The sequence below is a fragment of the Lissotriton helveticus genome, chromosome 8, assembly GCF_964261635.1.
Source record: "Lissotriton helveticus chromosome 8, aLisHel1.1, whole genome shotgun sequence".
In the NCBI taxonomy this organism is placed as follows: Eukaryota; Metazoa; Chordata; class Amphibia; order Caudata; family Salamandridae; genus Lissotriton; species Lissotriton helveticus.
The window spans coordinates 766,719,332-766,732,124 of NC_136069.1; the positions used below are offsets into that span (position 1 = coordinate 766,719,332).

The 12,793-nt window shown below is 40.2% G+C and overlaps 1 protein-coding gene across 2 annotated transcripts in view; it reads right to left on the reverse strand.

Moving 5' to 3' along the window:
• The window catches only part of TGDS (TDP-glucose 4,6-dehydratase), a 465,036-nt gene that overhangs the window by 342,108 nt on the left and 110,135 nt on the right, over window positions 1-12,793 (reverse strand). For both annotated transcript variants that reach the window (XM_078657602.1, XM_078657603.1), the window contains exon 3: window positions 6,394-6,462. In XM_078657602.1, the coding sequence (XP_078513728.1) occupies window positions 6,394-6,462 (69 nt within the window). The remainder of the gene's footprint in view (window positions 1-6,393; window positions 6,463-12,793) is intronic.

A 12,793-nucleotide genomic window follows, 5' to 3' on the forward strand; every position in this document is an offset into this window, starting at 1 on the left:
CGCAGTCAACTAGATCCATTGTGGGACAGCTCGTATCCAGCTCCTGGTCATCGCCGATGCCTCCTGGACCTCGTGGCTGAAGAGGCAAAGTCACCTCCTTCACCTTCAAGCACGCGACATCGCCTGGTCCCTTCCTGGTTCCTTCCTGGTCACTGGCTAGTGACCCAGACTCTGTCCCCTCTGCTTTCAGGTTCTTCACATCACCGATCCACCCTTGGATTGCTCTGTGGGAATATAGGACCCTGGTGTAATTTTCCCGATTCATGCCCATACATAGGTATAATTCACCAATCCTTATATAGGCATAGGAATCATTGCCTTATTTAGTCTTAGCCTGTGCAGCCTAAATACGGCATGGCTACTTCCACTAAACTCAGAGAATCCACAACGATTTCTTGGAAAAACCAGCCTTCAGCAGTCAGGGACTTCCCCCTGCTTGAATACTAATTTATCCAAGAACTCCTGGAGTTTTCAAGGAACTGAGGCACTAGTGACTATATTATGTCCAATCTTACGTCAAACTCGGCACCTTCAAAGTATAAATATGCCTACATTTGCCCAGTCAAACACACAGTGGTTTAGGAGCAGATCGACTAACTACTTGCCCGACGCCCTGCTGCTGCAAGTGCCGAAGGAAGCCACCCTCCAACTGACGCACTGAGAAGACTCTGTCTTTTCTCTTGCCGAGAAATCCAGCTCCGGTGTTTCCAGACCTCTATCATTCTCAGACCAAGGTACGGAGCTGATTAGACCCTTAGAGAATTCTTGGAACAGATTCTTGGCAGAAAATTACTAGACTTAAGCACACCACACTTACTCCACTCTCGTACTAGACTTAGGTTAGGTACACCGGGGTAGGCGTATTTTAGAAGCACCAGTTGAGTACTTTTAGCCACTATTTTTATCACTGTGTGTATTTTATGCATTTTATGTATTCTATCTTTATGGCTTAGAAACCATATCATGCTCTTACAGTACTATTTTATAATACTATTCGTATGATATGCATTGTACTTCTTAACTAGCATTTCAATTGTAGCAGTGCATTTCTTATGCTTAAGAAATAAGGCTGTTCAATAAATACTTTTATTGAAAACGCCCGTCTCTCTATTTCTAAGCAACTCTGGTAAAACTAAGAATGCATATCTGACTTAGGGGAAATAGCCGTCTATTGTTTCCGCGACTCTAGAGATACGTTTCATTCTGGGGAAACAAAGTTGTCATATTATATGGTTGTCAGAGACTAATCCCTTCTTGTACTTTCGAGAAAGTTTCTAGTGACCTCTGAGCTAGCTGGCACTCACAATTAAGTCTAATATATTCGGCAGAGACCTAGTCGACTTAAGTCCTACGTCTAAGCTGCAGGATATATAATTCCAATGCGCATAGCCTATTGGGAATATAGGAACTAGACTACAGGATCCACCCAGACACTTTTCCTCTGGTCGCCTGCAGCACTTCTTTGCAGATCTCCATAGAAAACAACGACGAAACCAGACACCAAAAGGCACCTATGCACCCAGCTTCCCTGGGTGAGGTAACACGAGTACTCCGGTGCTCCCGTGGGTCTTGACTCTCGAAGTGTCCTAGTTTAAAAGGGTTTCATCCTAGTCCATCCGGAAGTGTCCTTAAACAGTAACTTTGTAACTTCTTCGTTTCACATTATAAGTCAATGGTAACTCGCGACTGTGTTTAGACACTGCACGCGTCTCCCGTGGGTCTCCTACTTCCTAACCTTTGGTTGTTTAGTGTAGCCCCAGCGATTTTACAGGCCCTAGGCCTACTGACTAAGTCTCACGTGGTTCTTATACCACTTCCTTAGTATATGGTTTGTGAGGCCCCTAGGGCATAACTGTATTTGTGCAACTTATTGTATACTAATTGAGTAACTTGTGATGTACTTTGACTTCTGACCTCATAAAGAGTGCAGAGGGGTTGTGTTGGAAATAAATACATATATATTTGATATATACCTTGTGTGGTGTCCTTTCATTTGGTATTCAAGGGATTTTTACTGGTAAAATAGCTTGCTACACATGCTCTCTGAAGTCTTAGCCTAAGACTGCTGGTCCATGCTACCACTAGGATAGCTTGTCTATAAGGTTGACTTTACAACCACCATCAATAAGGGTCGATTGGACTGGTGCAAGGTGCCCACTAGAATAGTGGACATCATATGCCAGGCTAACTTCTCACAACATCACTTATGGCCTCATTCACAGATCTACTCAGACATCAACTACTACACCATACAGCATCTTATACACCCATTGTCACTGTCATGCAGACCAATTTAAGTAGCATTATCTTCTATTTTGTTAAGGTGGAAAATTAATCTGACATCCTTTTACATATAATGGGAGACAACCTACACACAACATAAATTGCCAACTATCATTAGCTTTCACCGTACCTCATTTTCTTGATTGTTACAAATAGTGCATGTTTCCATTAAGCCAAAAATAGCGGTACTACTCTATACCTAGTATCATTGGGACTTCTAGAATCTTCTTTCATGCATTAACGAGTGCTATTTAGAATAGCATACCAGGCTCTATCCAGACTTGGCTGAGAGACAACTTTGTCTCAACTCTGCTGACCGTCTGTTGCAAAGAAAGTATTGATAGGAAACAGAGGAGCAGACACACAAAATGAGGAAAGCATAGAGGAATCTCATTGGTTTATTGTCACATCGGGTTATAAAATCCATTAATAAAAACACTAAAATACATGAAGTATAAATTCCATTAGCCAAGTTAAATACACAAAACAAAACAAAGTTAAAATCCTTTAAAAAATATCAGCCAACTTCTAAAATGCAAGAGAAAACTATGGTTAGTGTATACTATTCAGATTAATGATGATTAGCTTCATCCTATAACAAACTGATTCCAAATACTTGGCACAGACAATACTACATAGGGACTGGTGTCATATTATTTAAAAACCCTGCAGGCTTCTTTGTATGATTTTATTGCCAGCAAGCAACATACAGGAGAAAACCATCTAGATCTTTGTCTTCGGTTGGAAAAAGAAAAGAACAATAGGTGCTCCTTGCATTCCACGGTTGGAATACAAGCAGGAAATTGTTTGGGCGTAATAAAATTCGGCCTCCATTTGCTAATGGTAAAATACCCAGGCTCAGTCTAATATACATAGATCTTGTTTCTGCTGGGATAATGTAATCCAAAAAACAACTTCGAATCTGGGTTCATATTTCATCATTAGAAATTAAATTGCTAGTCTATCCAGCACCAGAGCTCTCTGCCAGCTCTCAGCAGTGTGGGGTCTTTGTTGATCATCTCTTAGGCATGCGCTATATGTTTTAGCTCTTTAATGGACCAGATGTGAAGCTAATAGAGCATCGGTTTTAATTTTAAACCCACTATTGGTTTCAATGCCAAATCTAATCTCAACAGTAGTAGAAGTGTGTGTTTTGGTAGATTCAGCAGGGATCTAAATAAATTATTTTCTACAGCCACTAAGGAATTTGCAGTGGAGTGACCCCAAAATTCTGATGCATATAGGGTTGCCGAAACAGATTATGCCCTGTAGATTTTTACTGCCGGGGATATGGGACGTACTATAGATTTCACAGCAAATGGGGTTATAGCTGTAGGCCTATGCTTCAATTCACAAACACTTCGAGATCCGCGTTTCTGTGGACTGGGACTCTGATAGTCTTATCCCAAGGTAGTCAGCTTCTGATACTCTCTGAAGATTTACCTTTTACCTGGGAAGTTCTTATGACGATTCATTGGCATACAATTTATTTTCAGTGATTTAATCTGTAGCTTGGGAGCGGTACCAAAAGTAGCAAACCTCTCTAGTAAATTCTGCAGCCCTTTTAGTGTTTTAGAAACCAATAGTGTATCATCCACATACAGTAAGGTTGGTGTTTTTAGGTCAGCTATTGTTGGCGAATCATTCTCACAGTCAGTTAATTAAGTAGCACAACTATTTATGAACACAAGGAAAAGAGTAAGTGACAAGACAGCTTTGTCATACCCATTTGTGGATAGCGATTGGCTCAGTCACTTCACCATTCATTTGTAGCTGACTTTAGCAAAATAGTTTTAATATGATTATATTCACAAAACTAATGGAATACCATTTCCTTCTGAGTTTCCCATAACCTCTCTCTTGCGCTCATATTAAAGGCAGCCCTTAAATCGACAAAGGCCACAGAAAGGCTTTCAACTTAATCATTAGGACTCTAAAGACTTGATACGCAATGCTAGACTTTGGTCTGAACCCCATCTGAAAGTGGCTGAGAACCTCATTCTCTTCAATCCAGGCTGCCAGTTTATCAAGGATTTGCTTACAAAAGATCTTTTGATGTTATGAATAAGTCTGATTGGGCGATAATTGGCAGGAATGTCATGATAGTAGTTTTTTTTTTAAATAAATAGGGAATATTTCGGCTCCGTTCTATGATCCGGGAACTGGCGCTCCAGAAGCTATGACATTGGAGAGGGCGTTCACATAAGGAACAAATACCACAGGCTCTGAACAAAATAGATGAGCTCGGATTTTGTCTGAACTAGAGCCTTTTTTCTGGGCACGTATTGCAGAGTACGTTTCCTCTAAAAGGAAAAGAAAGGGGAATGAGTATGAAACCAGATGGTATCCTCTGCATTTGACTGAGACTTCACTGACGTAGAAGTCTTAGCTTCAGTGATATTCCCTTTCAGGGGACCTTGATAAAGTTCCGAAAAATAAGCTAACTAGTCATGTGGTAGAATAAAAAATCTCTGGCTTCATGCTGTTCTCGCCCTATGTGTGCTACTTTGTGCCAGAAGAAGTTGGAGTTTTTAGATTTGACTGCATCCAGCAGAACCTTCCAATGTCCCATCTCCCATACAGTTTTCACCTTGTTAAGCTTCATTTTGTAAGCAGACCTGCCTTCCGGATATCAAATTTATCTCCCTTTTTAGTAGCACTAATTATTGTAAATTGGTGGTGTTTTAGCTGCTTTACAATCATTATTAATCCATGTGTTGGCCCCCAAAGTCCTCTTGATTTTCTCTTTTAGATCTCCCATAAAAAAACATCTTTCATCCCGTCAAAAAAGATTATTTTCCAAATTCTAGCCAAAAATTAGAGGCATTGGGATTATACTGTTGTATATTGACTCCCGAGTTAATGTACACTGCATGGCATTTTCCCAACTAACATTCCTTCTATTGTTGGAAATAGATGTACAATCTCCTCTTTGTATTGTTGGATCTAATGGATCGCCAATATTTGTAATATTCAGACATAATGCCAAAGAATCATGGTCACTCTCACGCCCGGCGATCACCACCATGTCAATGTATCCCACAACCGTGAATCTATTAAAATATAATCAATGTTACTTCTGTAACTCCCTCTTTTTAAATATGGATAATATTTATATCTGATGGAGAACTATCATTACATGCATGTACACCATTGGAAACCATAATATCTACTAGTTGTAAAGCACACCAGGTAAGATATTTTCTAGGAACAGTTGTTCGTTCTGGAACACCTCAATATGCACACTTATACCTAGCCGAATTACTAGATAAGTGGCGATTCATCAAGTGGTATTCAAATCCCGCCACATAATAATATGACTCCTTGTTCTGTGAGTCTAGAAAATCAAAAAGTACTGGAAGTGTTTGAGATTCTGCAGGATTCATAGGAATTTTAGATCTGGACTTGATGAAAATGTTAAACCAATATATCATGTGACTGTTCATAAATCTGCTTAACTGACCAACTTGAATTAATTTTAACAAAAATACACACACCACCAGAAACCCGTCATGCAGGGGAGCTCAATGCCAGGATATGGTAGGTTTTATAGCCTGCTCTATAAGTCATGTCTAAAGCCCACATTTCTGGCAGCAGACAAAAAAACAAGACAATCAATAAACTCCACCTTAACTGTATTAGCGAGCTTAGTTTTTCTACCTCAAATATTCCAACTGAGTATGGCCAGCCTATTGGGTAGACTTGAGTCCAATTGAAATGATGGATCTAAATTACATTCTATTAAAGGTGTATATGGATCTGTTAGGTTTCTATAAACCCACTCAAATTCCTGACTGTAGTTGCGAGTACTCCAAATTCATTCTTCTAGCTACATTCTGATAGTCACTGCCTCTACATCTCAAAATTACACCTATTTGGTGAAACCCTCACTCCTAAGCTAATTTTCACAAGAAGTTTTTTCAAACAGGTGAGAAATTAAAGATAGCTAACATTATAAATAAATATTCTGCAACGGTTTCTTTTTTAAAAATGGTTATTTATTCAGCATTTCCAGGTCAAAATATTTGTTGACTGCAGTTTTAAAAAGCATTACTTCCTAACTAGCCCGGAAGCATTATTCATTGGTTAGAGACAGAAAGTGTGTCATACCTGAATGAATTTGTAATTTGGTTCTTCTGCAACGATCTCAAGGTTTTTCAAACTTGCACAGTAGTCAAGCTACCAAAGAAAAGCAAATGTTAAGATTAAAACACTAGATGTTGTCAGATAGACCATCCAAACATTAACAATTTGTTATTTTCTATTTTACACCAAATGTTTCAGAAATGTTACCCAATTAACAAACAGACATCAAGCTCTCATAGTTTGTAAGCATAGGATAATAATTTGATATTTTGATTTGAATTTCTCTATTAAACTTTAAATTGCACCACAGGTTATAAAACGTAAATAATGTATGAAATAGCATTACAATCAAAACAACATTTTTAAGTTAACAATGTATACTAAAAATCAAAAAAATACACAAGACTTGAAAGGCATAACAGGTCCAATAAAAAACCTCCACTAATTGCCAAGAGTTAATTAACGATCATATCACGATTTTGAGACCATTTTTACAGAAAATATTTCATGCATTGCATATGTGTTTTCAGAGTATCTAAGTCGGGTGCAACATCAGATAGCACAATGCTGGGAGAAAGCTGTAGGCAGGCCTAAACATAGATACAAATCTCCTACCATGAATTCAAATATCACCATGAGCTTTCACCCTTAAGCGGTCATCTATTATCTAGGTCTGTCAACTGTGGAGTAAAGAGAATGGAGGTGACATTATTTAACCGGGCACGAACCTCAGGGGGACTTTACTATGCAGGCTCTCAAGAGCAGGAAACATAAAACTGTGGTCACTCAACTAACAGTGATCCACATATCCACATTCCAACAACTGGGCTGAGTAATTACAAACATGTTACACACACATTTACAGCACTCATAGAGGAAGTGTATGCAAGGGAATTGGAGACCACTCATTATGTACAGAACATATTCCTTGAAAATTCTAGATTGATTTTGCACTGCAAATAAATGTTAAATTCAACAATAACATACCCGGAGGGCGTGATCACCAGCAACTTCCTTTGCATCCAGAAACACTATCATTCATACATACTGAACCAAGCACAGGCCAATGTCCAATCATACGCATGAAATCTTTACACTGTGTGGAACACCAGTGGCACTTCCATATCTAATGACAATGAAACCTCAAAAAGACTAATTTAGCAATTATTGGGTTAGACTATCTTTTCAATAAGTGTAGAAAGCAGGCTGCGCACGATATGCTACTATTACAGAATTTGTTTGCCAAGTCTGATGTATGAAATGCTCAACTGACTTGATCAATATTGCATCTCAAGTACCAGATATTCACAGACAAATGTATCAGATGCATAATGCTTCCTTAAATGTAGACATTCCCTCAGTGCCCCCTGGTTGTGTAAAACCAATCTACTGAGGGACAAAGCTATTTTTTAATGTTTGCAATACAGTGTATTTGTCGTTTGCAGACTAATGGAACCAATGCACTTGGGCTAGATATTTTTTTTACTCCAGAAAACCACTGAGGTTCACTAACTACAACTCCCTACATCGATTTAGCCTCTCCTCTCCCTATTCTCACACCTCTTCTTAGCTGCCCAATTTAATTACTCTCTTCCAAGTCATTAACAGCTCCTCAAATCTCCTTACTTACACCTGATGCAGTCACATCCCTTCAAATCTCTACATCCACACCTCTCCCTCGCCATATCCAAGGTTCGTGAATGAAAAGATGAGCTTGCCGAATGTGTATTCTCGTAAACTCACGATCAGGTTGGGTGGTAGGGAAGGAGTTAGGATTTACTTTACTGGTTAATACCTGTCCTACCAAGCTCTCTGGCGTGGGATCTTGTACAAGAATGTCAGGATCGCTTGGTGCTGATCGGTGATGCCAAGCGACCTACCTATTAACTGGCTGTACCGAACATGATTTTTCCCAAGAGAGTATCCATGAGGGCATAATTAAATTGTAATAAATGTTCCGTAGGCACTTGACCAGGCTGGAGAACCTCCGTCGGAACATTAGTTTTCACTTCAATAGAAGGGTGTTGTAGGTCTAGAACTTCTGCAGCCCTCTGTCTAATGACAGCAAAGGAGGTACTTTCTTTGGTGGCCGGGAGGAGAAACAAGGTAAATATCTGGAGGAGTATCAGGATCACTGGCATTTTGTCGTTCCTAGTCTCAGCTTTGCTCAATATATTTGGGGCCGAAATCATTCCCTTCCTCAAAATGTTCATACTCTGAATCAGTAATGAAAAGATTGTGCAAAATCTGGGCCCTACCTCATGAAAAGGCAAGGCTTCAGAAAGGTTACCAGCTGGCTGCACTTCATTGGAAGCCTTGGAATAATTGTGAAATGTGTCTTGAAAAGACCAGAGAGTAGCTCTGGATACGGGATTGAAGGCATGCAAAGAAAGGAGCGGATGTAAGAGTGCATGGGTGGTGCAGCTTTGCTTCTCACTTCCGGAGCAAAACGATGTAGACGCTGGTCGCACTTCGCTACTTACAAGCAAGTAGATGCGCTGCTCTAAAAGTTTCCCGATCCAGAGTGACACCTAGGCAAAATGCACAAGTTGAGGAATCTGAGAATAGAAGTATCCTTCACAACACTGGAAAAGTCAAAAGGGTTGATTTTGGTTAGAAAAAAGAATTTGATAAACAGCAACATTTTGAGCTACCCTAAGGGGATCTAAAAATAAAAGAATCATCTTGAGCTAGGACAATGTGGATGCAAGGAGAAAGGCCTCTTTGCTGGACGGACTGTATTGTTAGGGTAAGGGTGTATCCTCAAGAAAGAGTTCTGAAAAGTTTGGTGATACATTTTGTTTTGTAAGTGGTGAAGGTAAAAGGCCTATATAGCTAAATATTGCATAGTAGATACATTTGATAGAGTGGCAGTATTTTGGTTGCATTTGTAAGAATGCCTTTGCGTATTTGTGCATACAAGTCTTTAAATCTTGAACAAAAATTGCTGTTCATCCAGCAACATGCTATCATGACAATGTGAAACAGATGAAAGTACAAGAGAGACTAGTTAATAGCTATGTGCCTTTCTGACAGGGTAAGAATTCCAGACAGCAAGGATTTCCTAAACAAAAAAAAGCCTTTAGTCAGAAATTAAAATACGGCATTGTCAGCAAAGAACATACCATTCAGAATACACACCAGTTGTGAATAACAAGCTAAACATGTTGCATTTTAAGAACTTCTTCATGAACGGTCAATAAAAACTATTGGGAACACAAATAGGACAATCTAACCATCCAGTCATAGCTTTGATGGGCAGCCCATCAAAGTAATGGCACGCCTTGAAGATCCCATGGAAGCTAATGGCTGAAGGTTGCAGACCCAAAGACCATTCCCTCTCTGTAATTCTTACAGTGCCGTCTGAAGAACTGATTGCATCAGTTACTTAAGACCCATGAAGCTATCTGAAGCCAGAGAACATCTGAGGCTGAAGCTAACAGTCAGTGGCTTTCTTCACCTGGATGTGCCCACACATTTGGGCTAGCATTTGAAGAATAGGTGCAATCTCTTTTTTCTTCTGTCTAATCTGTATCAGGCAAATCTTACATCAAATTTGGATGAAGGAGAAAGAGAAGGGGTGAAAAGAGGAAATGAAGCACATTAACAGAACCCTTTCAACTTTGATGCTGGTACACCCTCATCTGAATACAAGGGTGGGTTCACTGAAGTTAATTAATTCATTCTAAGATTACTGCTCTGAAAAGAAGATAGCCCATGATATTCTAAAACTATGTTGTATGGGAATCAGTCAGTCATTTGTAGAAAGAGGATAGGGAGGGATACCAGTTAGTACCAATTTGGAAATTAAAGTGTTCTGTTGACAGAGTGCGCTTAAACCTGGGTGCTTCTTTTCAGCTTTGGAGTGCTTGGCTCGAACTTAAACGAATGAGCCAAGGTAGGTCATCAAATTATATGTTTTGGGGATTCAGGGTCAAAATAAGCTTTTAAGAAATCATACAGGGTCAAATTAATGGTGTCTGCTGTATTTTATGCACAGGTCTGGCTCTTCAAGGCGATACGGATGTAGACATCAAAATGTAGAACATAAGTTTCAGGCTAAGAGTTGCTTGATAAGGGAATAAATGGAAGAGCAAGCTCATACCTTCCCAAAGAAGGTGGGAGAGGCATGGTCAATTTAAGCAGGTGACATTAGACCAAGCTGGTATGCTAGATTAGAAATATATTTAGCAAAGATTGTTGATCTACATAGGAGACTGCTCTGGAGCCAAAAATAAAACAAAACAAGAGCCCATCTACCACTGGAACTGAAAAACTCGTCAGTTTTACTTTAATTCAACAATAAGTTTGCAAACTTGAGCTGAAACAGGATCTCAATGTTTTTTGTTAGCGGAATGCACGGAGGTCCTGCTGTGAGCAAGGGTCTGCTAATTCTGTAGGAATTTGTTAAAAAGATCCATTAGCTACAAAGTCTATAAATTTGCCATCATAATTGCTTATAACCCCTTTTTCATCATGTAAGAAAAAATGCTTATTTGGCCAACAGAAATGAGAGAAAGAAATGTTTTGTTGAAGCAGAATAGACAGGAAGAAAAAGACGATCAACAATAAGATAAAGCTCTACTCTACAGAGGTAAAGGGAACAAGCATTTACAATGCAATGGTTTTGCCTTTGTTAAAGTTAGAGCTATTGGCATTGCTCTTGACATTTTTTTTATTTATGTTTTTTTTAACATAAATAAATGGCATTGTCATTTACAATAGCAGGGCAGGGCACAGGGAAGGGGGCGAGGAGAGACGAAGGAGAGCTGCGGGCTCAGGGAAGGGGGGCGAGGAGAGACGAAGGAGAGCTGCGGGCTCTTGTTGTAATGCTTGCATGGATGAGTTGGTGGATGCATGCATGGGTGCATGCATGGATGGGTGTATGGATGGGTGTATGGATAGATGCATGGACTGGTGGATGGGTGGATGGATAGATGCATATATACAGCCAATCCCTCAACAATTTATGCAATCCAACAACCCATCCAACCAACAACCCATCCATGCATCCACCCATACATCATGCATACATCCATCCATCATGCATCCATCCACCCACTGTGTCCCACTCCGACCCCTCTAAATATAACTCATTTTTTTCTGTATATAGAGATGACTGTATTCACTAGTATATTCAGTAGACCTTTCTACTCTAACATTCCTATGTGACTCTTGCAGTACATCTATTCATACCCCTTCCATATGTATATAGAAATATAACGAGAATCAACAGTCTCTTCTTTGTGTGACTACATCTAGTACATTTCAATTGTTTTCCTGTTTGTATCTTTTACTTAACGCATGTAAATCAAAGTCCTTAGGTTTGGCAACTGGTTCTTATGTAAACCGCTCTGACACCTTCGGGTAAAGTTTGCGCTACATAAAATCACATTGAATAAAACTTTACCCCACAAATCCAACCATTTATTTATTTATTTACAAATTTGTACCGCGCTAGGAATCGACTCCCGAAGGAGTATCTCCGCGCCTTTTAGCACCTTCAGCGAACAAAAGAGACACTAGCTGCGTATTGTCCTAACCTCGGAGTGGAATTTTATTTCTGAAAGAGAAAGGTTTTCAATTTTTTCCTAAAAGGAAGGTGTTCCCTGCACTGTCTGATAGATAAGGGAAGGCCATTCCACAATGTTGGACCTGCCACAGATAAAGCTCTAGACCCCTGTCTTGCCTTCCTAGCCATAGGTACGCATAACAGAGCCTGTTCGCTAGACCTGAGAGATCGTGTGGGAACATACGGGATGAATTTGATGGCCAAATAGGCCGGGCCTTTCCCAGTGAGACATTTGTGCCTAGGCTTACATTTTACGGCCTCGAAGCACACAGAGAAGGGACAGTTTACTAAGTCGAGGCTTTGTAGGGTGCATGGCAGGGGACAGTTTTAGGCGCCAAGGGAGGGTAGGGAGCAGAGTCAGAGTACTTCACGGAGGTAGGGGGCAGTTTTTTATTGTTCAGGGCAGGGGGCTGCGGTACTTTTTGGAGCATGGCCTTATTTTAAAGGGCTCAGTTCAGGTGGAGGAACGGCACAAAACACCAGGCAGACAGAGGGCAGAAGGACACAAAAACGAGGGGAAACAATTATAACTGAGGGCAGATTGGCACAAAAAAAACAGGCAGACAGAGGGAAGAAGGACACAAAAACGAGGGGGGGGATGATTGTAACGGAGGCCAGAATGGCACAAATCACGAGGCAGAAGGACACAACAAGAGTTCTAAACACACAAAGCTATTGAGGCTTTCATCAAGTTACAGGAACCCCCATCCATACACCACTGCCAAGCACAGAAAAGCAGCTAATAGAAGGTAGAACTGGTGGCAGAAGGCTAGATGCCATTCTTGCTGATAAGTACTCGAGCACGAGCTCTGCTGTGTGCAGGGTGAACCCCCGGAGCTCCCGAAGTTACTG